The 27,566-nt window shown below is 42.3% G+C and overlaps 1 protein-coding gene across 1 annotated transcript; it reads left to right on the forward strand.

Annotated features, from left to right (window-relative positions):
• Window positions 1-27,379, forward strand: LOC118730431 (arachidonate 5-lipoxygenase activating protein). The gene is made up of 5 exons (XM_036458404.2): window positions 1-215; window positions 5,549-5,648; window positions 13,170-13,240; window positions 19,539-19,620; window positions 26,893-27,379. The coding sequence occupies exons 1-5, from the start codon at window positions 146-148 to the stop codon at window positions 27,053-27,055; spliced, it is 486 nt and encodes a 161-aa protein (XP_036314297.1). The 5' UTR covers window positions 1-145; the 3' UTR covers window positions 27,056-27,379.
• The last annotated feature ends 187 nt before the right edge of the window (window positions 27,380-27,566 follow it).

Below are 27,566 nucleotides of genomic sequence, written 5' to 3' on the forward strand. Positions count from 1 at the left end.
AAGGAGAAAGCAGCACTGTGTACTCTGCTGGGACGTTCAGAAATTCTAATGATGAAAGACGGAATGCAAGCTCTCACTTCCCCTTTCTGCACAGTGCAGACGTAGGTGGCACAGAGCAGTCCTCGTTGGTGAGCTTGAAGCAAACATGGACCAAGAAACCTTGGGCGATATTGTCCTGTTGGTCATTGTCACCCTCATTAGCGTGGTGCAGAACGGTAAGAGAAGCCTCTTACTTGGGTGGGAAAGCAAGGGGAAATTTTGTTAGTTGTATGGAAGTCAGGCTTACACAATACTCTAGGTTCTCTCTCTGTCCTTTTGTTTGATCTATATTTGTTTCTTTTTATTTGAATGTATAGAGGTGTGTGTGTTTCCATGTAGATTGGGTGTTTTGCTTATCCTGTTCTTTCATTCACTTTAGTAGTGATAACTAACCAGGCTTGCAGTGCCAGGGCAGCCAACTGGAGGCTTTTCAAAGACCCTCACCGAAGGGCCTGCAATCAGCATTGTAACTATTATTAGCAGTGGGGCCAGAGAGGTGGGCAAGAATCCTAGAAAGGGAAGATGAGACATATATTCATTCAGACACTGGGCTTTATTTTGTGCAGCTGGGCTGACTTCAGTGCATCTGAGGTTACTGTCAAGTGTAGGCTAAAAAAAAAAGTGAATTTTCGGGTTTGTGAAAGGGAAATCACCTTGTCATTGTTTTTTCTTTTGAAGAAACATATCTTTTGTAATACTTTTCCCTCTCTAGCAACCTATATTTTTCCCATATGCATTATATACTTATATAAAGAGAGAGAAGGCGGAACATTTTTTTGTCTGTTTCTTTGGGGCTGTGAATCTATTAATCTTGCTAACAGTTTTAAAAAGCCAAACAGGATACTCAGACCCGACAAAGGTAGGGCAATGTAGGACTCTCTCCTTAAGGTTCTGAGTTAGGACTGCATCAGATTATTTTTATCAGTATCTCCAGTGGCTTTGCATTTTGCAATTTAGTAAGATAGAGAAAAAGGAGAGTACTTACTAAGGACAGCTCTATAACTTAATGGTAATGAATATTCACACATCACCACACTTTGGAAAATTGAATATTTCATCAATTTCAGATATTCTGATATTTTTTTCCCAATTTGAATGTGGACAGACTGGTGATTTAACCTTCTGAGCACAAAGCAAGGCTCAGAGGCACACTCTGAGAAGATTTCCTGTATGGGGTAGCACTTTGCAGCTTTCTTTCTTTTTAAATTTTACTTTATTTTTAAATTTTTAATTTCTTTGTTGATTAAGGTATTACATATGTGTCCTCATCCCCCCATTAGCCTCTCTCACCCCCCTCACCCCTTGTTGTCTGTGTCAATTGGTTAGGCCTATATGCATGCATACAAGCCCTTTGGTTGATCCCCCTTACCCCACCCTCCCCTACCTTCCCTCTGAAGTTTGATCGATGTTTCTCTTCTCTGGATCTGTCTTTGTTTATCAGTTTGTGTTGTTCATTATAATCTATAAATGAGTGAGATCATGTGATATTTATCTTTCTCTGACTGGCTTATTTCACTTAACATAATACTTTCTGACCCAAATGTTTTTATACAAAATCACACACAGTAGAGTTGCAACTCGAGAGGGAATAACCGGACTCTTTTGGCTGCCATTTCTTCAAGTCACTGCTGTTTCATGGGGGCACCATTTCAATGAGCTCCCTCAGTTTGTCAATGGGCAAAGGGTTCATTCATCCCTGTGCACTGCACAGGGACCCTGCTCTGTGCCAGCAGTGTTCTTTTTCTTTGAGCAGTCAGCTCTAGTTCCTGCCCCCAGGAGGGAAAGAGCAGTGGGAGCAGATGTGGTCAGCAGGAAGCTACAACGACCTCTCTGGGAGGCAGCAGTGTGGGTGGTAGGCACACAGTGGTATTTCAGCTCTGTGCAGGATCTTTCTCCCAGCCCTTCCACATGGAACCATCAATGCAGCTGAGGGGTGTCCTGGCCAGGGAGCAAGAGCCTTCTCACTGCCTGCAAAGAGGACTGAGCTTAGCCCAGAGGTTCGTTGGCCTTTACTCTGAGCTTCTTCCTCTCAGTTCAGACCTGGTGAGACAGGCAGTTGAGGGATTTTTGCAGTGTCTCCTGTTGTAAGAACAGTCTCTTCATCTCTCATAAGGAAGATGCACTGGGCCCTCGCCCTGGGCTGTCGAGTGGGTGCTGGGCTTCTCTGTAATGGCATGGTGCACCCTGAGCAGAGATGGTGAGATTTTAATTATTTTTGGTAGATGAGATTCAGAAGTTCTTTGATACAAAGGGGAAGGAGGGATTATATATAGATGGTCTGATGTCTAAGTCTTAACCACAATCTCCAGGCCATTTATGCTAGGTAAAGATGGAACGCTGTGCTGTCACAGAGTTCCACCAACTGATGAGTGGGATGGAGGCTTCCTGGAGGGGATGACACAAATATGGACAAACACAGAGCTACTGTTTTGGGCTGGAGACTTTTGTTCTGGGCAGATCCCACATGGCCCCCCACCTGTCTCTGTCCCTCCCGTTTCCCTGTGAACTCCAGCAACTTGGGAGCAGAGTGACCTTGTACAATGCTGCCCTCACTAGTGTTTAGGGAAAGGACAAAAACTAAAGCCACAGAAAGAGCCCTTGTCACCACTTGGGTGACTCAGGACAGGTGTGCACCCTTGAGAGGCACAGGCATGAAGCCTTTTTGTTTATAACTGTTAAACATGCCATGTAGGAGAACAAGAATAATTCCAGTGACTTGGGAGACAGCATCTCTGCTTGTTTTCTCTGTGAGTTTCTAGGCAAACACAAAAGTCCAAATGTGTGTCCCAGAGCCTCTCTTTGCAATTCTAATCAACCTCCATGTAGCAGCCAAAGATCTACCTTACAGGATTTGGAAAATATGCAAAAACTGTGCTTTCCCCCTTGTCCACAAAACATTATTCCAAACCCTTCCTGTTTGTTTTAAGAAATATTTACATGTTATGGTGAGGCACTGCACACATTGTCTTTGTCTCAAGACAAGTCCCTGATTGTCCATGCTGGTGTGTGGGGCTCTGTGCCTTGCTGTTCAGTGTGAGCTCATATTCTGGAGAGACCAGGGTGCGGCCACTTGGTGGAACTTCCTCCTTTGCCTCTCAAATGTCCTTTAGTCATCAAGATCTTTGAACATGTGGCCTTCTTCCAGCCTGATCTAGCAGAACACAGATATGGACATGCAGAACAAGTCTGAAATAGATCATTGTAAGAAAGTGAGGCCAGAATCACCAGTGCCTCCTTTCCTAAGGAGGATAGAGAGAGGTATTTCCTAAGAAAAGCATCCAATGAACCTTCAGTTTCTCCTGCCCAAGTGCCAAAAGCTTTGACATGGAGCAAAGATGGGTCACAGATTTGGAGGAGAGGGTGAGCCTAACTGGAGACAGTAGAGAAAAGAAGGGGAGAGTTAGGGAAGTAGAATCAAATTGTGATGCTGTTTGCAAAAATAACCTCTGACTTTCTTAATACTGTCCCAGTTTACATGTTCAGAGGCCAGGATGTTACCTTAAGTTCTGGAAAGACAATTATTAGAATATTCTACTGGATTTTGTACTAAGAAGAGACATTCAGAATGGACAGCGTGTGCTTAAACCCTGTGTAGCTGAGGGAATCCATGCAGTGAGCATCTGTGTGGCAGTGAGCATCTGTGTGACAGTGAGAGGAAAACACATCCTCATAGACCCAGGTGGATCTGATCTTCAGCTTTACTGAGCCTAGTGAAGTGACTCTGACATTATTATTTAGCCTCCCTGAGGCATAGTGTCCTTATCTACAAAGTGGGAACAGCACTGGCCCAATAAGGGAACCTATATTCCATGCGGACCAGAGTGCCTGCAATATGGTAGATTCCCTTTATACAAGTCAGCTCTGGAAATGGGCTCAAAATGAGCCCATTCTTGGAGGGAAAAAATGCAATTTTGCCAAGCAGAAAACCATAAAGGCTTTTATTCAAATATAAGACATATTTTCCATACCTTTCTGAGATTTATAAGAAGTTGATGAAAGAGAGCCTGGTAGATGGATTCATGACAATCTCACTTTCCACCCCCCTTTTCAATCTTGAAATAGGAATAAAGGAATAAGATAGGTGGAAGGGAGTAAAAGAGAGACCTTCACTCCCTTCCTCCAACACCCAATGTATAGACAAATCCTCTGGATTCTGTCTCCTCCACAGTATCTCTTACATCCCACAGCCATCACCCTAATTGATCCCCCTCCCATTTTCTTCTCACTCTTCTCTGTGGTCTCCACACTAAAAACAGGGTGGCTTTCTGATTACACCATGGATCAGCTTACACTTGCCAGTAACGCCTCTTTGTTCTCAAGGTGTAAATAAATTCCAAATTTATTAACTTGGCTCTCAGCAAGGTCTCAGTGACGCTGTTAAATCCAGTGGATACTTGTCAACCATCATCTTCTTCAAGCCTTGGCTTACTGTTTCCTCACTGAGGTGCACTCTGCCCAATCTGTAGGGTTCTTCCAATGGTCCTGTACCATGCTCCGCCTTCTCTTTGTCAATAGCTCCACACACTGTGTAATTGTAATTGATGTATTTTGTTTGCTTGTATGATCTGTCTCCTATTCTATCCTTGCCAGAACATAAGCTCTCTAGGCCAAGACTATTTGTGTGTTTTGTTCTAGGATTCAAGCTAAGTGTCTGGCTTATGGCAAGTGATAATAGATACATGTCATTGAAAGAACAATTTACCATCTATCTCTCTGGCCTCATTTATAATTCAGCCAAGTTCTACCACACTTCCCACTCCTCATCATAAGATAGACATACTGAACCAAGGATAGTTCTTGACTCCAGACCTTTGCATATTCCATTCCACTCGAGTAGAATGATTTCCCCTATTGTCACCTGCCCCTCTATCTCCTTAGCTAATTCATAATTGTTCTTTTTTTAATATTTTATTGATTTTTTTACAGAGAGGAAGAGAGAGGGACAGAGAGCTAGAAACATCGATGAGAGAGAATCATCGATCAGCTGCCTCCTGCACACCCCCCATCGGGGATGTGCCCGTAACCAAGGTACATGCCCTTGACTGGAATCGAACCCGGGACCTTTCAGTCCCCAGGCCGACACTCTATCCACTGAGCCAAACTGGTCTCGGCTCATAATTGTTCTTAAGACTTTATTCTAGTTGTCACTTCCTCCAGGAATTTTGTGATCCGAACACTGAATTAGGTTGCCTCCTTTGTTCCACTATAGCACTGTGCTCTTACTCAATCTCATCTTAGTATGAATCACTGTAAGCTAATTTCTGCTCTACTTCTTTGTCTATTTCTTTCAACTATAAGGTCCTTGAAAGGGGGCTATGCCTTGCTCACAATCGCACCACCAAAACCAAGGGGAGAGTAGTTGCTGAATAAATTTTGCTAAATTACATTTGATGGAGGACATTTTGGGCTGTTTGGAAGTCAAGACAATTTTTTTTTTAACATTTAATATGAGATGGCAGGATCATGACTATATTTGTTATAACCCAAATACAAATCTTTTTCTTAACAGGATTCTTCGCCCACAAAGTGGAGCACGAAAGCAGGACCCACCCTGGGCGGAGCTTCCAGAGGACAGGGACACTTGCCTTTGAGCGAGTCTATACTGCCAAGTGAGTTTAAACCCTGGCACTGCTGACTAACAGAGTGGAGGCATGGGCATCAGGGTCTTTCTACTGGAGTGAGAACCAACCTCAAGGCCACATGTCTGTGTGGCCCAACCTTCCCAATGCCAGGGAGATAGGGTTCCCGGGGAAGTAGAACTCCCTCTGGGAGGCTTTGTGAAAACCCCTCACCATCTCAGTAAGTGTATTCAAAGAAAGTAAGTGGGGACCCTGGGGGTGAGGGGTAAGATCACTACAACTCCTCCTTGTTCCAGAGCTTGGGAGCCAGTCATTTTGTCACATAGTTGACCAATTTCCTGTGTGGTTAGTGCAGAAGTAATACAATGAAAACCAGACACTTCTCACCTTCTGCCTGCAGAAGCAACAGACAGGACCTACTGGCAGAAGCCTGCCACTCATTGACCCTGCAATCCCTTGGTGGAAATCTGGAGGTGACACAGTACCTTTCATAATGCTGCTCTCCTTGAGCAACCAGAACAAGAACAGAAAGAATGGGAGGATTATGCAATGGCTTTCCCACTTTTAATTCTTTGCTTTTTGAATATAAAGACTGGAAACACTGGAACAGTCCAGTGAAGGAGCTGGTGCTTTTGGGGATGCAATGGATTTTATTAAAAACCCTCATTTTCCCTCTGGGCAAAATGCATTTGAACAGAGGGTTCAGCCCAGCATGTCTGCTGCTCCTCTGTGCCCGTGATTAGAGGCCTGTAGTAAAGGAAGGCTTTCGCTGTGAGCTGGTGAATGACCTTCAAGCTCAGCTTGGAAGCAACTCTGATGTGTCTAGAGATCCTTCCAAGGGAGGAATCATGGGCACCCAAGGAAAGGACTTTTAGGTTGGCAAGGACAGCGCAAGCAGACACAAAGATGGAGTCATCCTGGAGTCAGAGGCTCTAAGGGAGCAACTTGGGGGAAGGCTCCACACACAGGGCTACTGATGGCTTCTGAGAATTAAAGTGACTTAGAAGGGTCTCACTGGGTAAGCTTCATCATACTCCCTGATACACTTTTGCTTCTGTCCTTTGCCTCACCTAGCTATTTTTATTTTTTATTTTTTTATTTTTTAAATTGACATAATGGGAAAGACGGAGGGGGAGTCCTCTCTATTGCCACTTTTCATTATCAGTCCCCTCTGTCCCCAAGCTTCTAAATTTCTGCATATATGGTCTGACCAACTCCTGGGAACAGTTGTAGAGTCATCCCAAGCTGATTTTCTGGCCCCTATTTTGTTCCCTATTATTCCAGCAGCCCGATCTCAAGGAAATCCTTTGCTTAATTAATTATAGGGAGATTTCTATCTTAACATTTGGGCCTTCACTGTATTAATTCTCAGAACCAATTGAAGAAATGTAAAGATCTGGTGGCTATAGGCATTTTGGATCCATTTAAAGGAGAGTAGGGAACACACATGGTGCCGTCACCCACTTGCAAAGGGAGAGGTGAGAGCTCCCTTCAGTCATAATCTGAAACAGCTGAAACAAAAGTGTCTTTGACTTGGGGTGACATAAAAACCTCTTTGAACACAGAGTCCAAAGTAACACTGATACTCTCCACAGGTTTGGAAAGAGAAACTTTCCTCCTCCCATATCACTACTTCCTAACCAGTTATGTTGTGTTCTTAGGTACTCCTCAGCTTGCCTACTTGGAAGAGGTTAGGCATTTTGGCCATGCAACAGAATTCCACTGTCTCTTGGGGAGAAAGTAGGTTGTCTTTTGCTGGTAATGAAGAAACAACAGAGTAGTTTGGGCTGTCTGTCTCTGCCATTCTCCCCAGGAGTGAACTAGCTCTGCTTATAAGAAGTCACTGTGTTCACACCTTGCCTGTTGCCAGCCTTCAAATTGCAGAAGTGCCATTTGGTAGTGGTCAGAGGGTGGCTGGAGGTTCTGCAATGTTGTGGCATTTCTGACATAAGAAGAAACTAGAAGAGCATGGTGGGCCTTTGATGCTGCTGGGGCTCTCTGTTCCCAAAACCAGAATCATTAAATGTCTTTCTCAGTTAACTTTTATGGGACTGGAGATAAGGAGGAGAAGGATGAGAGGAAGAGAGAGAGGGAGCTGTGAGGAAGGGGGAACAGGAAAGAAAGATAAAGGTTATCTTTTGAAAGATAAAGGTTGACCAGACACTGCTGTGGTTCTGTTACAAAGACATTTCCTCCTTGACCAGCTAACAGCAGGTGTGTGCCTGAGCCTGTGGTGGATGATAGAAGGTTCTGGAGATCAATGCAACAAGGTACAGCCTGTTGGTGAAAGTCACAGCCCCCAAGTCTTTGAAAGCTACAGAGCGGGGTGATGTGTTAGTCAAGTAGAAAGCAAACCCCAGCCACATCGTTTCCAGGGGCCTCCAAAAGTACCAAAGAATGGTGCAAAGTGAATCCTGATGGTGCAAGAAAAGAAAATGTCATTAACTTTGCTGTCTAAAAAAATAAAAACTTAAGATCTACTCATTTTTATTTTTAAAAATTTATTTATTTATTACTGTTATTATTTTATTTTTTTCCATTGATTTTTAGAGAGAGTGAAAGAGAGAGGGAGAGACAGAGAGAAATATTGATGTGTTGCCTCCTGAACACACCCTAGTTCTGGGAGAAGCCTGAAACTGAGGTATGTGCCCTTGACTGGAATAGAATCTGGGACCCTGCTGTCCACAGGCCAATGCTCTATCCATTGCCCTAGCCAAACAGGCTAGGGCTATATTTACTCATTTTTAATATACACATGGAGAGTAGTATCCTAATATATGAAAATTTAGGGGCCATCACAACTGAAACAACCAGATGGATGACTGAACAGCAGGCTGTGTGGGGTCACAAAGCTGGTAGGGTGTTAGTGAGGGACCATCAAACAACTGAACAACAGGCTGTATGTGGCAACCAGACCAGCAGGATGGGAAAATTAGGGGTGACCAGGCCAGCAGGTTGGGTAGTTGGGGGTGACCAGGCCAGTAGGGGGGGCAGTAAGGGGCAACCAGGTTGGTAGGCATAGGTGGTTAGGGGTGATCAGACTGGCGGAGGGGGGGGGAAGTTGGGGGCAATCAGGCCAGCAACGAGGGCAGTAAAGGGTGACCAGACCAAGGGGGGGCAGTTAGGGGTGATCTGGCTGGCAAGCAGAGGTGGTTAGGGGAAATCAGGTTAGCATGGGGGGCAGTTAGGGGTGATTAGGCAGGCAGGCAGATGATCAATTAGGAGCCAGCAGTCCCTGATTATGAGAGTGATGTCCCAGGTTGGAGAGAGCACAGGCTGGGCTGAGGGACCCCCCTCCCCCAAATGCATGAATTTCATGCATCGGGCCTCCAATATGTATATAATGATATAAAATATATTTATCAGAGGATTGCATGATAAATACTTTTGGTTGATGAATTGCATTATACTATTGTAAATATTTATAGACTGGTTATGAAGGCAAAAGCAGTAGGAAGGATAAATGGTGCTCGTGATTGAAAAGCCCCATACATATTTTCCAGTATAACATATGGCTGTGGACTAATACAGATAGTTCAAGATTGTGGGGCAATTGAAAAACAGACATCACAGCCAAGTATAGCCCATCAGCTCAGACTTGGCCTCCATTAATGGTCTCCTCAACCCCATACCCATGAGGGCAGACCTGAGTCGGCAATTGAGAGAAAAGGAATCTTGACCTTGACTCTCTGTTCATGGGTATAAGTCATAGTTCAAAGCCCTATTCATATCTGATGAGCAAGGTACATCAGTCAAAGTTTATTTTTTGGAGAAAAATATCAGTTATTGTACCTAAGACTCTTCCCCACTAGTGCAGGTAAACACAGGTTGTAGAGAGGAGGTGTCTAGTTACCTAACTTCATAGTTGACAAGTTCATGTGCTGTTGACAAGTGTTACAGGAATAAGTTCTGTACAGCAAGATTTTTTGAGAGCCTTCGCTGTGCTAAGGGACACTGTGATTTTCAGTTCTCCAGGAAGGGGAGGGGTTTTACAAAATGCATTTTGGGAAATGTCACCCCCATGTTCCTTTATCCCTGCACCTCTCAGAATCCACTCTAGATTCCCTTACAATTGTTTGAAGGTGATAGATGTACATTGAATCTATTAATTAGTACTGATACAACTACTCTTAGGTACTTATTTTAAATTAACCGATACTAACAAAACACTGAGTGCTTCTATATCTCTTTCTGAAAGGTAGAGAAAAGTGAAAGAGAAAGTAACAATGAGTTCTTTTCTCCATAAAAATGTTGGCACAACAAACTGATTGTGTGTCACAGCAAATTAGATGTAGCACCCAGTTAGCTGTTGTTAGATCTGCCGAGTAGCTCATAGTTAGATCTCAGGGCAATGAAAGCAAAAATGGGTTTGTCGGTTTTGTCTTGCAGGAAAAAAATGGCTCAAAAGTCTCCACAAAAGATATTTTGGAATGATAAATATTTGTCAGTAGGAAAGACAAATTTAATAAGGGATTCTAAGAAGGAAGACACTGGAGCAAGAATAGCCACTGTTTCTTAAATGCTATTGACAAGCAAGACACTGCTTTATCTCATGCTATTCCCATAACAATCCAGAAAGGGAATTACTGATGTGCCCATTCACCATCAGTAGATGAGAAAATTGAGGTTTTGGGAGGCTAGGAGACGCACTCACTTTCACACAGTTGCTAAGTGGCATTCCCACATTGGACCCAGGGCTTTGGGATTTTGAAAACCACAAGAATGTCCACGAGGCACTATGTCATTGACCAAAGCTACTTGAATTCATCCCACCAGCAGCCCTCTGTCAAGAAGAGGCAAGTGTGCATAGAGCTTTGTTCTGGTGGAGATACATCAGAGATCCTGGATGGGAAGAAGGTACTTGCTTAGTTAGAGCGAGAGACAGGATTGGAGCATATTCTGAAAACCCATAAGAGGAATCCATTCTCTTGTAGCTGAGAGAGTTTCATTTTACTCCGCAGACATTTTATTAGGGACCATGGTGGCTTGAGACAATAAGCAAGAATGACTGAATGGCTGATCCAATGTCAAATCACTAGACATTCTGTCTAATGAGCAAGTTCTTTGATCAAGGCAGAATTTTTAGGAATGTTGCATCACTCTGACAAAATCAGTTCTTTAAAATCAATCAACCAACCAATTAACCAACCAAAGCAGAAGCATGAGACTGAGGAGGAAGCAAGGATGATCTTTGGTATTAAATATTAATAAACTTTCAAACTGTAGGAGCATCAAATATTAGATCCCATCAGATACAAGACTTAATTCAACTAAATAAAAAGGGGTGTTCACTCTTATTTCCTTGTACTAGAAAATGGGCTACATTCTCAGTCATCAGGCTGCAGTTTTGTTCTCTCATAACATATAAGAATGGAGGTCATGTTCATGCATAACAGCTGCTGCAGCTACCATTCTGGGACCTCTTTATTAACCACATATTTTTCCCAGGTGGCATTTGTAAGGGGCTCCTACCCTGTCCATTAGGTAAGGGACAATGAGGTCAGCAGGCTCTGCTCTATCCTGTATCCATATGCCGGCATAGGACACTCCAGTTTCTTAGCTTTTACATTCATTGACTCCTCCAGAAAAGGCTGTTTTAATCATCAGGGGATGGCAAGGCCCCTGTTGTCAGGAACACTGCCAGCCTCTCTGGGTTCTGAAGGGATCGGGCCCAGGCTGGTGATTCCAAAGTTCCCTCTGGTCCCCCTGAGGCCCAAGGCCCTATTAGTTTGAACAGGTGTTCATAGCCAATTGAGGAGGAAAATCATGAGAAAGGATCAAGAGAGATCCAGATGAAAGAATCCAAGGAAGGAATTTGGATCAAAGGCCAAATATATTTTGAAAATTGCCTCTTGGCTTTTACCTGCACAGTTTGAATTACATGAAAACAATGGAACTCAAACTTGAACATACATCAGTGTCACTTGGAGGTCTTGTTAAAATAAAGACTGCTGGACCAGCCCCAGAGTTTTTGATTCTAGAGGTCTGAAGTGGGCATTGACATCTGCATATCTAATGAGTTTCCCAGGGGATTCTGCTGGTCTAGGTCAACACTCTGAGAACCACCAACTAGATCACTAACTCTTTGAGCTTAAATGGATCTTACAGTTATTCACTACCAGTCTCTTAGTTTTATAGGCAAGGAGATTAAGTTTAAAGAGATTGCTGTGCCAATGACCAACAACTGGTTAATCAGGTCAGGGACTCAATCCTAGTGCCATGCCCCTCTATCATGGTGCCCCTCCTCTTCTGTGCTTCCTGTACTGTTGGGTTATTTTTCTGTGGAAATAGGTATCATCTTTCCTGATGTAGACTGTAAACTCCTCAAGAGGACACTGGTAATTTAATTTCTTATAGTCAAAGAGGTAACAGACCTGGTTTAGAGTCAGACTGACCAGTGTGTAAATCCTGGCTTTGCCACTCCATAACTGGGTGACCCTGGGAAACTTATTCAATTTCTCCCAACCTCTGTTTCTCACCTGAAATGTGAGAGTAGTTGTAGGCAGAATCATGGCCCCTCAAGGATCACCCCAGGCACCTATGAATATGTTATATTACACGGCAAGGGGAAGCCAAGGTGAGTAACCACTTATAAAGAAATTGTTCAGGATTATCTGGGTAGGAAGGAGGCAAAAGAGTTGGTATCAGAGAAATTCAGTGTAAAAAAGATTTGATCCGCCATTGCTGGCTTTGATATTGGGAGGAGCCACAAACAAGGAATATAAGTCATATCTATAAGCTAAAAAAGGCAAGGAAATGGATCTGCCCTAGATCTCTGGAAGGAACGCAGACACCTGGATTTTATCCCAACGAGACCCATTTTGGACTTGTGACTTCCAGATAATAGATTTGTCTTGTTTTAAGGCAGTAAGTTTGTGGCTATTTGTTACAAACACCATTGAAAATTCACGCAGTCACCATGTGTACTCACAGGTCCATGGTAAGCTTTAAGGAGACAAAAATGTAAAACACCAGTATGGTACTTGGGGTAGAGCGAGAGTCCCTCCATGGGAGCAAGGACTGAGCCCTGAACAGAGAAATCACACAATCAGCAAGATAACTTTCTGAATATGAGCTTTTCTTAACCTACCCTGGCTTCTTTAATGTGTGATGTTGCCTTTCCTTCCTCAGCCTGGCCTTGGGTCTGAGCTGAGTGTGTGTCTGCCATAAAGGTCTTCTTAGCTGGGCTCTTCTCCCAGCCACCCCACCCTAATGGCCACCACTGCTTTGCTCACTTGTCAATTTCAGAAGCACTTTGGTGGCAAAGCCAGGTGCTGGAACTATGCTATAGTGAGTCCATCAAGAAACCCGAATCTCCAATGGGCTTCACTGAGGAAGAGAGTGAGTGGGTTCTGAACACATGTCGCTTTACTCCGCTGTCCATTTCTGAGGTGGCAGCTGGTGCCGGTCTTCATGAGTAGATGTATGTGGAATTATGAGTGGGGCTTTTGCACCAGATGTGATGGGGTGTATTAATTTGTGATTTCAGAGGACACTGTGGTAACATGTTTTCTGATTTTTCTTCTTTAAATTTATTTATTTATTCTACAGCCAAAACTGTGTCGATGCGTACCCCACTTTCCTTGTCGTGCTCTGGAGTGCCGGGCTACTGTGCAGCCAAGGTAACCAGCTTCTCTCTGTTTTCTGTCTCAAATGTGCCAGAGGAGGCTCCAGTTCAGGCTCTGTTGAAAGAAGTTTGTCTGACCTCCAGCTCTGACCTGTGAAACCCTGGAGAGGTGTGGCCAGAGGCCAGGTTTCCTGAGCTCTGTGCCAGTGAATTGGTGGGTAATACATTGCTAATGCTGGCTTCCTGTGATTGAGAATGCCTGCACTGACAAGGGTGGTTTAAGGCTAAATGTGACTCAGAATCCGTAAGCAGTGTTAGCTCAGATACAAGGGCATTCTAAATGAGAGTGCCAGAGGGATCTATTCTGGTGCTGCTGTCACTTGGCTCTCTTGCTAATAAGCTTCCAGGCTGGCAGTCCTCCCTCGGGCCTTGTCTGCAGAGTCTTGGGATGGATTCCAGGTCTCCAGCTTTCCCCAGTAATCAGCAGCCCACAGCCTTGACTTCAGCAAGTTGATTCCTAGAATGGATTTAAAGTTAAATGGAAACCAGAGTAATATTTTTTGATCCCCTTTGAACACTGGCACTGTGTCAGAGGGAAGGGTAGCATGCCTTGGTCAGCCAAGCAGGGGGTGCCAGAAGAAGTCATTTGTGTTCTCTGATGAGCTATTTAACCCTCATCACCTCCTATTGCTTCATAAAGCAGGTAGAGTGGATATCATTCCCTCATCATCCTTGAGGACACTTTGGTTCAGAGAGATAAGGTCATTTGCTCAAGATTGCTGAGCTGGTGAATAATGAAACACATTGAGAGCCCAGGTTTTTTTTTTGTTGTTGTTGTTTTTGTTTTGTTTTGTTGCTACATCCTGGATTTTTCACAAGGAGCCTTTTACTTTATTCATTTACATGATTCACATACATAGAACACCTACTCTGTGACAAGCCCTGTGCTTGGATACACAGTGACTGATAAAAGATGGTGGGGAAACCCACAGTAGTTGGCAAGATGAAACACAGAAAATCAGTGAAATAATTTATACTTGATAAATTATTACCAAGGGTGGGAGGTAGCATGAAGGAAAAGAATAAGAGCAGTGATAGAGAAGAGAGGTGAGGGATGGCAGAGAAACCATTTCAGGGACACCTTGTGGCCTTTTTCTGTGCTCCATGAGGCTGTCACTAAGCTCACTATTTATTTTCCACTTTATGTCCTTAGTTAAATAAGAAATATGTCCAAAAAGACTTAAAAACCAGGTCAAAATATGCTCACAGTAGGAGTTATGATTCCTTTTATGTTTTTGATGATACTTGATGTGGATGACTATAGAGTTGTTCCAGTTAGACAAATACAAAGGGAGTCTACAGGTGTTTCAGAGCCTGGGACCATGCATTACCTGACAAACATGTGTTGGCATTGTCAGGGAACAAAAGTGTCAGTAAACCCTGTTTGGTAGCATATATCATATCAAAATAGTAGGTGATACAATTTCTTAGCTGAAAGGGAACCTTGGGGATCATTTGAGCCCAAACTCTTTATAGAAAAGGAGCCCAAGCCCCAATGGGACAAGTGGCTAGCTCAGACTTTAGAATCGTAGAGCCCAGATTTGCACCCCCTGTGCTTCTCTTGCTTTTCTAAGAAGCCCAGGTGCACAGAGGCATACACCATATCTGGCATGAGGGCAACAAGTGTGGCTACTTACTACTCTGACTCCTATTATAGTTCAGTGCAGTTCCTAGTAAAAAAGATGGGCTGGTAAGTTAGCTCAGAGCCATCCTGATGGAACCAACCAGGAAAGACTTTGCCTAGAACAAATTGTGAATTGTGATAATTTTGTGGCTTTCAGAAAATAGGATGAACTTCATAAGCAGTTCCTTTTGTGCTTTGGATTCCTTCTTTGTCATGTAACAATAGATTTTTGGAGGCAAGGCAGAGTTGTGGAAAGAACATGGGTCTTGGGGACTGATACACTGGGATGATTCCACTGCTGTTGTGACCCTGGGCTGTCACTCCGCTTTCCTAAACCTGAGTTTCCTCATGTGTAAAACAGGAATGACTAGATTCCCGGGATGATTATATGAAATAATATGCATTCAGCCCCTGACACAGTGCTTGGCATATCGGATTAAACCATATAAAACTGCAGCTAGTTGACTGTGACTCATGATAATGGCACTTTCATATAGTTCAGCTTAACAATAGAAACTTAGTAAGTGTTATTATTGATGGCGCTAGTGATGGTAATAATGCTTTGAACTCAGACCTGTTTTCAAATTCCACCTCTCTCTTGGCCAACCTATATGACTTTTATTCATTCAGTTGAAAGATATAGAAAGCCGAGAAGAATCCAAGATGGCTGCACAGGTAAACACCTAGCCGCAGCCGCACACAACAATTTCAATAAAATACAACTAAAATATAAAATGGACATTACCCAGAACTACAGGAAAGTCGACTGACTGGAAATTCTACAACGAGAAGCAAGGAGAAAACCAGAAGGAAGCGTGGAGGAGCTGTAAAAGCCTAAGGGAAGCTGCAAAAATGCTGAGACAACGAAATAGATCACAAACGAAAGAAATGGAGGACAAAAAGCGACTGGATATAGAGTTCAAATCTACGCTTATAAGGTTTTTCAAGAATTTCCTAGAAAAGGTCGATAAGACCTATGAGGAGATGAAAAGGGATCAACTAGAATTAATAAGGAATCAACAAGAAATAATAAGGGATCAACAAGAAACAAAGAATACATTGTCTGAAATAAAAAAATATTATACAGAATCCTAAAAACAGAATGGAGTATCGCAAGAATCAAGTCAAAGATTTGGAACATAAAGACAGAAGACACTCCTCTGCAGAAGCAAGAAGGAAAGAGAATACAGAAAATTGAAGATAATGTAAGAAACCTCTGGGACAACTTCAAGCGAACCAACATCAGAATTATGGGGGTCCCAGAAGATGAGAGAGAGCAAGATATCAAAAACATACTGAAAGAAATAGTGACAGAAAACTTCCCCCACCTGGTGAAAGAATTAGACTCACAAGTCCAGGAAGCGCACAGAACTCCAAACAAAAGGAATCCAAAGAAGACCACACCAAGACACATCATAATTAAAATTCCTAGAGCAAAAGACAAAGAGAGAATATTAAAAGCAGCAAGAGCAAAGAAGGTAGTTACCTATAAAGGAGCACCTATACGATTGTCAGCTAACTTCTCAACAGAAACCATGCAGGCCAGACGGGAATGGCAAGAGATATTCAAGGTGATGAATAGTAAGTACCTACAGCCAAAAATAATCTACCCAGCAACGCTATCACTCAGAATCGAAGGCCAGATAAAGAGCTTCACTAATAAAAAAAAAAAAGCTAAAGGAGTTCATCACCGCCAAACCAGAATTATATGAATTGCTGAAGGGGGTTCTTTCAGAAGAGAAAGTAAATAAAGATAAAAACTATGAACAACAAATATGTAACTATCAACAAGTGAATCTAAAAACCAAGGAAATTAAAAAAACAAAACTGATGAACAATATTAATTGGTGAATATAATAGAATCAGAGGTATGGAAGGGGAGTGAACTGACGATGCTTGGGGAAAAGGGGAGAGGGGGATGTGGGAAGAGACTGAACATAAACTGTGCACCTAAGGATGAGGACAATGGGGGGTGGGGAAAGGGCAGAGGGTGGGGTGGGAACCTGGTGGAGGAGAGCAATGGGGGGGGGGGGAGAGGAACATTTGTAATAATATGAACAATAAAGATTTATTTAAAAAAGAAAAAGAAAAAGAAAAAGAAAAATATAGAAAGCCAATATGTGCCAGGCATAAGGCCAGGCACAGAGATGAAGGCTGGTGAAATATGGCTGTCCTCAGGAGTCTTTTGGTCTGGCAGGTGAATCTGGGCAAACTGACTCTCTGGAACCTAAATTTCTTTAAATGTCAAATAGTGACAGCAGTGTGCTCCTTATCAGGTGGCTGAGAGGATAGAAGACCCATATATCCAAAGAGCCTTGGCACTACTGGCATATGAAAAGTGCTCACTCAGCACATTCATCTGGCATTTGAATAATGCTAGAAGGTTTTCCAAGTGCCTTCATACTTATGCTTTACTTTATTTGACTCTGGATTATTCCTGATAGGTGGGAAGCTGTAATTGGCCTTTTGTCCAGATGTAGACCAAATTAAGTATTAGCTCCAGCTCATGGCAGTCCAAGTGGGGCCATGCTTTCTGACTCAGCTCCAAGCTCCAGACTGCAGGATTATTTGGGTGCGGCTTATGGTTGCTCCTCACAGGCTGGAATGCAAATGAAATCTCTTTCTCCAGAGATCTTTTCTGAATGGTCTTTTTTTATTGATTTCAGAGAGGAAGGGAGAGGGAGAGAGAGATAGCAATTGTTCAGAGAAGTATGAGCATTGTGCTGCTTGGAAGTCCAGAGGAGAAGGTTATACTTTCAAAGGAAGTAGGCTCAGAGCTGTGCTCTGGGTCTGCCCCTTCCTCCCACAGATACATCTAACACCTGGCTGCTCAAGCCCAAGTTTCCCACATCTGGAAATGGAAAAGATGATACTGGTCATGAGGAAAGGATTTAAATTAGATGATGGTTATGAAAATTCTTGGCAAACAATACCACAATGCCAATATAAAGTTACATCACTATTATTATTTTTAATTTTTAATTACAGTTGACATTCAATATTACATTAGTTTCAGGTGTACAAAATAGTGATTAGACATTTATATATTTTATAAAGTGGTCCCTCTGATGAGTCTAGTACCAGCTTGGTACCATTCATAATTACTACAATATTATTAACTACATTCCTTATGCTGCACTTTACATCTCTGTGATTATTTTGTAACTATCAATTTGTACTTTTTAATTCTCCTACCTTCTTCTCCCATCTGAGAGCCATTAATCTGTTCTCTGTGTTTATGAGTCTGTTTCAATTGGTTTAGGCATTAATTTTGTTCTTTAGATTCCACATATAAGTGAATTAATATGGTATTTGCCTTTCTCTGACTGATTTATTTCACTTAATATAATACCGCCTAGGTTCATCCATGTTCTCACAAATGGTAAGATTTCATTCTTTTTAGTGGCTGAGTAACATTCCATTGTATATATGCATTACCTCTTTTTTATCCATTCTTCTATTTATGGACACTCAGGTTGACTCCATATCCTGGCTATTGTAAACAATGCTTCAATGAACATTCCACTGCATAGGGGTGCATATATCTTTTCAAATTAGTGTTTTGGATTACTTTTGAATACATACCCAAAAGTGGGATTGTTGGGTCCTATGGGAGTTCTATTTTTAGTTTTGTGAGGAGCCTCCATACTTTTCTCCACAGTGGCTGCTCCAGGCTGCCTTCCCACCAGCAGTGCATAAGATTTTCCTTTTATTTATTAATGGTAGCCATTCTGACAGGTGTAAGGTGCTATCTCATTGTGGTTTTAATTTGCAGTTCTCTGATGATTAGTGATGCTGGGCATCTTTTTATATGCCTTGTAGAGGCCCAGTGCACAAAATTCATTCACAGGGGGTGGGGGAATGTATCCCTCAGCCCGACCTGCACCCTCACCAACCTGGGACCCCTTGGGGGCTGTCCAACTGCCAGTTTAAGCCTGATCCCACTTAACCCAGTAGTTGGACATCCCTCTCACAATCTGGAACTGCTGGCTCCTAATCACTCACCTGCCTGCCTGCCTGCCTGCTTGATTGCCCCTAACCGCTTCTGCCTGCCAGCCTGATCACCCCCAACTGCCTTACCCTGCTGACCTGATTGCCCACAACTGTCCTCCCCTGCCACGACCTGCCTCCTTCGCCAGGCCCCACCTCCACTGTGCATGTGGTCATCTTGTGACAGCCATCTTGTGATGCTGTTAGGGCATGATGCATGAGAGTGTGACAACCATATAGGCTATTATTAGTATAGGTTGGCCACCTGTAACATCACTATTATTAAAATGTTCAGATTTCTTCCAGCCCTAGGCTCTTTTGCTGAAGTTTACATCAGCCCAGACTGTCAGAACTTGAGGCCTCTGCTAGATTTTGTGACAGGCAGTAATTGCACAATGATAATTTTAAAAAAATATTTTTATTGATTTCAGAGAGGAAGGGAGAGGGAGAGAGAGATAGAAACATCAATGATGGGAGAGAATCACTGATCAGATGCCTCCTGCATGTCTCCAGCTGGGGATCGAGCCCTCAACCCTGACCAGAAATTGGTCGATGCTCAACCACTGAGCTACGCCGGCCAGGCCGCAATGACTGTATTAAACTGTATTAATGTTGTGTTAAGTTAGCCTGTTTGGCATATGTGAAACTAAGGTGTTTTTCTTTTTCTTTTTCCACTTAGTTCCTGCTGCCTTTGCTGGGCTGATGTACCTGTTCGTGAGGCAAAAGTACTTCGTTGGCTACCTAGGAGAAAGAACTCAGAGGTAGGCACTGGGAGTGTTTAAGAACCAGGGAGCAGTCATACTTCTTGAGCAGGAAGAGTGGTAATTCACAACCATATTCTGGGTAGCATTCGAAGGCCTGGGGGACCACTTGAGGTGGGACGGCCAAAGCTGACTAGGATCCCTCTCCTTTTTCTCCCTGAACTTCGTGGGCTCTGAAAATACAGCTGGGGGCCTCGAACACTGAACAATTCCTGCCCCTGGTGTTGGGTTCACAAAGGTGCTTTAATGCCATGTGCTGCACATTCCTTGCAACCCCACACCCTCTATTCCCACCGTCACAGTCTGGGGCTTGAATGACATCCTATGTCTAGTTTTCCCAGCCTCCGGTGAGTGAAACATTTCATTGTTTGCTTAGAGAAATGAGAACTAAAGCTTGCACCGGGTGATAAGTTCTTTTGAATAACAGATTTTCCAGAGGCCAACAGAAGGAATGTTGAGAACATAAGGTACAATCACAGGCAGAGAATGGGAACTGAATATGAAGTCAATGTTGCATGGCTTACAGATGGTGCCAAATTAGCAATGACACTTCCACTCCACCTGGATTGGGAAATCCGATTCTAGTAAAATAAATGATGGCACTTATAGAAGACACCTTCCAATGGCAGTACACCCAAGAGAACAGGATTCCTAATGTAGCAGAGGGGCTCTGAGAGCCAGGTATTTGTTCTGGGAGGTCGGGCCTAGGCTTCCCCTTCAGTTTTCTTGTCTGCTTTCACAACCCTCCTGGCCTTTTACAATAGCACCCCTCTCCAGTGGCTAATGGGTTCTCCATTTAGATAGCATCCTACAACAGTGACAAAGGCGCTGACATCCCAGGAGGTCAGCAGGTGAAAGCATTATTTCTGGGGAACTGGGAGCTGCAAAGCTAAGTGACTTGTTAGCTTAGTAGTGAGCAGCCGAAGAATAATGGCTTTTTCTTACAATTCTTTCCTGGTGCTCATGTCTCCTTCATTCCTCTCTAGTGGCCTTCCTATTCATCCTCTAAAATCACATTTCCATTATCTCTCTTATTCTTATCAACACTGCCCTAAATAATGTTCTTTATTCTCTTTTACCTGGGAAAACCTTTACTCTGCCTTCCCCAGATTACCTGCTATCAGGCGTTGTGGGGGTGTCCATCAATAAAATAAGGGGGTTTGGCTTCCCATGCAGCCCTGTCTTTCTCCCCTAAAACACAGGCATTTGGCTAGGTCACAATTTTTCTCTTTATCAGTCACCACTTGACTGAGATCTTAAAGTTGCTCTAATTCTAGGACAATCTGTGGCTTATGACAAAAGTAGTCCATTTACCATAGGCACTTCTTATTTTAGAGATAATCACTACTAGGAAATAGATAGAGGCAGCAAAAATAAACAATAGCATATGGACTTAAAATCTGAAAAGTATTTGATTTCTCTAAACTTCATTGAAATGTAAATGGCTTAACCTCTTCTTTTAAAATCATTTATAATTTGTTAAAATTACAGTTGACATACATTTCTATATTAGTTTCAGGTGTACACCCCTGTGACTAGCATTATATAACTTACTAACTGATCATCCTGATAAATCTTGCACTATCTGACATTATACATAGTAATTAGATTTCTATTGACTATATTCCCATGCTGTACTTTACATCCCCATGATTATTCTATAATTACCAATTTGTATTTCTTAATTCCTTCACCTTTTTACTCATCCCCTCAAACATCCTCCAATCTGGCAAATGTCAAAATGTTCTCTGTGTCTATGAGTCTGGTTTTGCTTATTTTATTTTTTAAGATCCAATTGTTGATAAATATACATTTATTTCTATTTTATTGTTCATATATTTTTTTTAAATCTTTTTCCTTCTTCTTTTTAAAGAAGATCCCTTAACATTCATAGTAATACTGGTTTGGTGGTGATGAACTCCTTTAGCTTTTACTTGTCTGGTAAGCTTTTCAAATGTCTCCTGATTCTAAACATTAGCTTTTCTGGGTAGAATAATCTTGGTTGTAGATTCTTGTTTTTCATCAATTTGAATATTTCTTGCCAATCCCTTCTGGCCTGAAATATTTTTGTTGAGAAATTATCTGAAGGTCTTATGGAAGCTCCTTTGTAGGTAACTGCTTTGAAAATTCTCTTTGTCTTTAAACCTTGGTATTTTAATTTTGATGTGTTTTGGTGTGGGTTTATCTTGTTTGGAACTCTCTGTACTTCCTGGACTTGTGTATCTATTTCCTTCCCCAACTTAGGGAAGTTTCCCATAATTATTTTTTCTAAGAGATTTTAAATTTCTTGCTCTCTCTCTTCTCTTTCTGGCACCCCTGTGATGTGAATGTTGGTATGGTTGAAGTTGACCCAGAGGCTCCTTACACTATCCTAATTTTTTGGATTCATTTTTTCCTTTTGATGTTCTGATTTTTTTTTTTTTTGTGTGTGTGTGTGTGTATGTTTGTTTTCTTCCTTATATTCCAAATCACTGATTATATTCTTGACTTCATCTATTCTACTATTGATTCCCTGTAAATTATTCTTCATTTCAGTTAGTCTATCCTTCATTTCTAACTGGTTCTTTTTTATGTTGAGGAAGTTTTCACTAAGCTTATTGAGCATCCTAATAACCAGTGTTTTATTTATTTATTTATTTATTTATTTATTTATTTATTTATTTATTGTTAATCCTCATCAGTTTTTCTATTGATTTTTTTTTTAAGAGATATAATGGAAGGGGCGGGGCGGGGGGACAGAGACACACAGAGAGAAACATTTTTGTGAGAGGGACATATTAACTAGTTGCCTCCCACATGCAATCTGACTGAGGATGGGAATAGAGCCTTAAACTGAATGTCCTTGACTGGAATAAAATGCAATACCCTTCAGTCTGCAGGCCAATGCTCTAACCACTTAGTCAAACTGGCCAGGGAAATAATAAGTGTTTCCAACTTTATATCTGGTAGGTTGCTTGTGTCCTTTTTGTTTAGTTCTTTTTCTGGAGTTTTCTTCTGTTCTTTCATTTGTGACGTGCTTCTTTGTCTCCTCATTTTGGCAACCTCCATATGTTTGTTTCTATTAGGTAGGGCTGCTACATCTCTCAGGTTCACTAAGTGGCCTAATATAGTATGTGTTCTGTAGGGTCAGTGCCATAGCCCTCTGATCACCCAAGCTGGATCCTTGAGGTGCAGCCCTGTGTAGGCTGTGTATAGCCTCCTTTTACAGTTAGCACATTAATGGGAGGGATTTACCTCCAGGCAGATCAACCACAAGGACTGGCTACAACTACTGACTACTGATCTCTGATAACTGTGGAGGATCAGTTGTGCAGGGGCCCACCCCACAGAGCATAGCTTACTTTAGTAGGGGTCGGGTGCCTGCTGAGTCTTCCCCTTTAGTGTGTTCCTTGTGGAGGTGATTGGGTAGTGATGTTTTGTTTGTCCTGGGTAGACTAGCTCTGAGGCCTGCCAGGAGGTTCAGGCCAAGGCCAGTTGCTGTCTCTGTTCTGCCTGGATCTGTAGATGGCTGCTTCTTATGCTAGGCTTGGAGCTGTCCAGAAGAGGCCAAGCTGTGAACCAAGGGGCTGCTGCTAGTGTTAGGCCTGGGCCACTTAGTGAGAGGTATGGGACACACTGAGGCCAGATGCTGCTAGTTTGATATATTTTAGGGAAGTCTGAAGCATGAGGCAAGACAGGCCATTCATATGCTGAGCCACTCACCACTTTAAAGTCTGTCCCACCTCCCAATTATGGGGCCATGGGTTAGTTCACCAGAGTCAGAATGAGCTTGCTTCTTTTGGAATTCCTTGGTGAGCACATGGATATCAAGTCTGGAATTTTCAAAGTGAAATCCACCAACCAACTGCACCAGACTCTCCTATGATGCTTATTCAAAGTAGAGTCATGGGGCCCTCCCAGACATATGGAACCAGAATCTCTGGGGTGAAGGCTCAGGAATCTGCAGGTGATTCTTATACACATAGAGTTTGGGAGCCACAGAAGGCTGCTCATGCTTTTTTTTTTTCTTTTTCTTTTTTTTTTTTCTGAGAATGATTCATTAATGTGACACACATTTATGGAAGTCCTGACTTATTTGAGATGAGTGGGTGAATGAAGGAGACAGTATCCTATTCTCATTAATCTTACCATTTTTTTCCCTTTAGAAGTTACCAGGTTTAAAGTGATATTTCTTTATTGAAAAGAATAGAAATTTAAAGCCAGAGGAACCATAAAATTTCATATTTGGTGTACATTTTTGTGTGAGGTAGGAGAGGGGTGGTGAGTTGTCCAAGGCCACATTGCAGAGAGCTGGGGCTGGAACTGTGTCTCCAAATGCCTGAGTTCACCTCTCTTCTACCACATCTCCACTTCTTGGAAGCTTTAGATACATTTGAGATGGGAATTGTTTTACAATGCCTCTTGTATGTTTTCCTGTAGATTTTATGCTATGTGCGTGTGTGGGCACATTTATTGCAAAACTAATAACCAAATCCGAGTCTCCAGAATCTGAAGGAGTCCTCAGGAAGTCAATGTGGCAGAAAGAGGAAGACTCTGGCCTCACACAGATAGGTTTGAATTCCTACTCTGCCTCTTCCTGGCTGTGTGACCTTAGGCAAATTGTTCAACTTGTCTGTTCTCATCCCCCCCCCCCCCCCCCCCCCCCCTGGAAAATAAGCTAATCATATCTCATGGAGTGGTTCTAAGAGTTAAATGAAATCACAGGTATAAAACTCCTGGTTTCTACAGATGATTAATTATTTCATTCTAACCTTCCCTACCTTATTTAGAGAGAACTATATGATCCCAATCTTAATTTTTATTATTTAAAAACAATATGGTTGACATTTAACATTAAATTAATTTTGCTCAGCATAATGGTTAGATATTTATATAACTTAAAAATGATCCCCCAGTAAGTCTAGTACCCACCTGGCACCGTACATAGTTCTTACAATATTTTTGGCTATATTCCCTTTGCTGTACTTTACACCCCATTGATTATTTTGTAACAGTTAATTTGTATTTTTTAATTCCTTCACCTTTTTTTACTCCCCAATGTTCCTCCCATCTGACAGTTTGTTCTCTGTATATATGAGTCTATGTCTGTTTTGATAGTTCATTTATTTTGTTTTCATTTTGTTTTCTATGTCTATGTCTGTTTTGATAGTTCATTTATTTTGTTTTCATAGATTCCCCATATAAGTGAAATCATCTGGTATTTGTCTTTCTCTGTCTGACTTATTCACTTAACATAATACCCTCTAAGTCCATCCATGTTGGCCCTGCACATGGTAGGTATGTGTGCTAAGTTCTCTGCACTGCCTGAGAAGACGACATATCTCTTTTGGGGGAAGTATACCTTGAGATGTTTGCAAAACTCCTGCCCAAATTTAAGAAGACCACTATTCCATTAGGAGGCATCATCATTTTATTCCTTACCACAGATTTATCTTGTGTGTGTTCTGAACAGCTTCACAAATTCCTTTTTTATTTTTTTGCAATGAGCATATGGTGGCCTCATTCATGTGGTAAATTAGAGCCACCACAATATTTGACTTTTCACAATTTAACGCTTCTGCACCCTCTGTTCTCTGTCTGAAAAATAAACTCCTTGTCATTCTTTTCTCTTCCTTACCAGCATTAGCAGGTAACTCTAATATTTATCGCTAGTGTCACCATAACAAAATGCCACAGATAGGTGGTTCAAACAACAGAAACTTAGCATTTCACAGTTCTGGACATTGCCTCCTTCTGAGGCCTCTTTTCTTGTTGTGCAGATGGTCATCTTTCCCTGTGTCTTCACACATGGTCATCCTTCTGTCAGACTGAGTCTTTAAAGACCCTATTTCCAAATACAGCAGTATTCTGAAATATGGGACTTAGAAATTAAATTAATGAATTTGAGTAGGACACAATTTAGCCCACAACCCTCTCTTTTGGGACCCCCTCCCCAGTACAGAGATAGAACTTCTCATTTCATGAGCATGACTATGAACCAAAAAGTCAAGGAGAAAAGAACATAGCTGGCCAAGGAGCAGGGTGCCTCAGCAGCACTTCTCAAATGTGAATATGCCTGGGAGTCACTGAAAAAACTTGTCAAAATGCAGATTCTGATCTGTAGGCCCGGGAGGGGCCTGGAATTATGAATTTCTAACTAGCTCCATGCTGTTGGTCCAAGGATCACACTTCGAGTAGTGGGAAGGTTGATACTCAATTACTGAGTGGTTTTCAAATGCTTGACCAGGAAAATTATGGGTTATATTGTGAACTTTTGGGGTCTATTTCAAAAAGATAAAATTTCTAACAAACTTGTGGACACCAAATTTTGCTCTCTGATTATATCAAGAGTCAGACTCAACAGTATTAACTCACATGCTCAGCTGGGCTAGCTGTTCTTGTTGAGGAGTCCTGGTTGTCAAAGGCTCCCTTCCCAGCTATAATGAGACATTTGGCTGGACTTTGCTAATGCCACACAGATAGACCCAGCGGCAGAGATTATAGAATTCTGCAGATGGAGGGAGGAAGCCAGGGGCCTGCTGTGAGCAATTTGGTGGTCACATATTCCTGGGGAGAAGCTCCTGACCCCAGTCGATGATATGCTTCAGCAGCTCCTGATTACAGCTTTTGATAGAAGAGTATGAATGTTCTAGTATAAAAAGCCTGTCTCCCTCCATTCATTTAACACCCGTCTTTCACTGCTGGGGGCCCAGCTCTCATTAGAGTGAACATGAGTTATTCCCAGGCAGATTGAAGTCTCAGATGCCAAAGCACCTTTTAGATTTCACCAGCCTTGTTAGCTCATTTAAACCATCACTTCTCTCCTGGAGGCCCTTAAAGGCTTGTATTATACACAATGCCCTGACGCTCTTTCAGGCACTCCTGGGGAGGAGCAGGGTAGAGAAGGTCTGGATGAGTCGATGGGATTCCTAACCCCCAGTCAGAATGCCCAATGACCAGCAAAACCTGCTACTTTCATGATGTCAAGGACTAGAATTCAGAGAAATCCAGGAGCACACAGAGCAGCTGTATGCTGAGCCTTATGGATGAGGGGTCTGAAGTCTGGGCTTTTTAGCTGGGTTTTGAAATATGTTCAATGAGTAATAATAGCTAAGAGACCTCCATCCTTCATATGAAGTAAATGGAGCATTCTTGAGTGAAAGGAGCTATAATTTAAACCCCATGTATTTCAAAGTGGTGTGTATGTGTGTGTGTGTGTGAGAGAGAGAGGGGGGTGGGGAGAGAAAGGGTGTCATTTGTGCAGTTTCTACATGTTTCTCTCTTCTTTTCCAGCACACCTGGCTACATATTTGGGAAGCGTATCATACTGTTCCTGTTTCTCATGTCCCTTGCTGGCATATTCAACCATTACCTCATCCTAATTTTTGGAAGTGACTTTGAAAACTACATAAAGACGATCACCACCACCATCTCTCCTCTGCTTCTCATTCCCTAACTCTCTGCTGAATACAGGGTTGGTGCTCTCATCTGATCAATACCTAGAAGTCATCATAACTCAGCCCTTGAGGGATGCAGCCCTCTTAGATAGGAAATAAATCTAATGACCATCTGGGCTTCACAGCTTGAGTTCACCTTGCTTTTCCTGGAAGAAAATAATCCTGCATCAGCTCTCCTCCCCCCCCCCCCCCCCCCCGGAAAATGTCAGTATTTCAAGATTTGTTACCCAGACTCACTCTCTATGTTCCTTGACTTATCCTGCTTTCTGAGTATGTTTTGGGACCAGATTTGTGTTTTCCTAAAATAAAATGTAGAGACATGTAGGAAGTTGGTGTTTGAATTTTGTGTTGTCTGTTGCTAAAGTTGAATAACTAGTTTTACTCAACCTAAATAATGATAATAAAACATACATTATCCTTACACACACACACACACACACACACACACACACACACACACACACACACAACCCTGAAAGGGTATTCAGCAAAACACTGTGATTATCTCTC

The sequence above is a fragment of the Pipistrellus kuhlii genome, unplaced genomic scaffold, assembly GCF_014108245.1.
Source record: "Pipistrellus kuhlii isolate mPipKuh1 unplaced genomic scaffold, mPipKuh1.p scaffold_m20_p_3, whole genome shotgun sequence".
NCBI lineage: Eukaryota > Metazoa > Chordata > Mammalia > Chiroptera > Vespertilionidae > Pipistrellus > Pipistrellus kuhlii.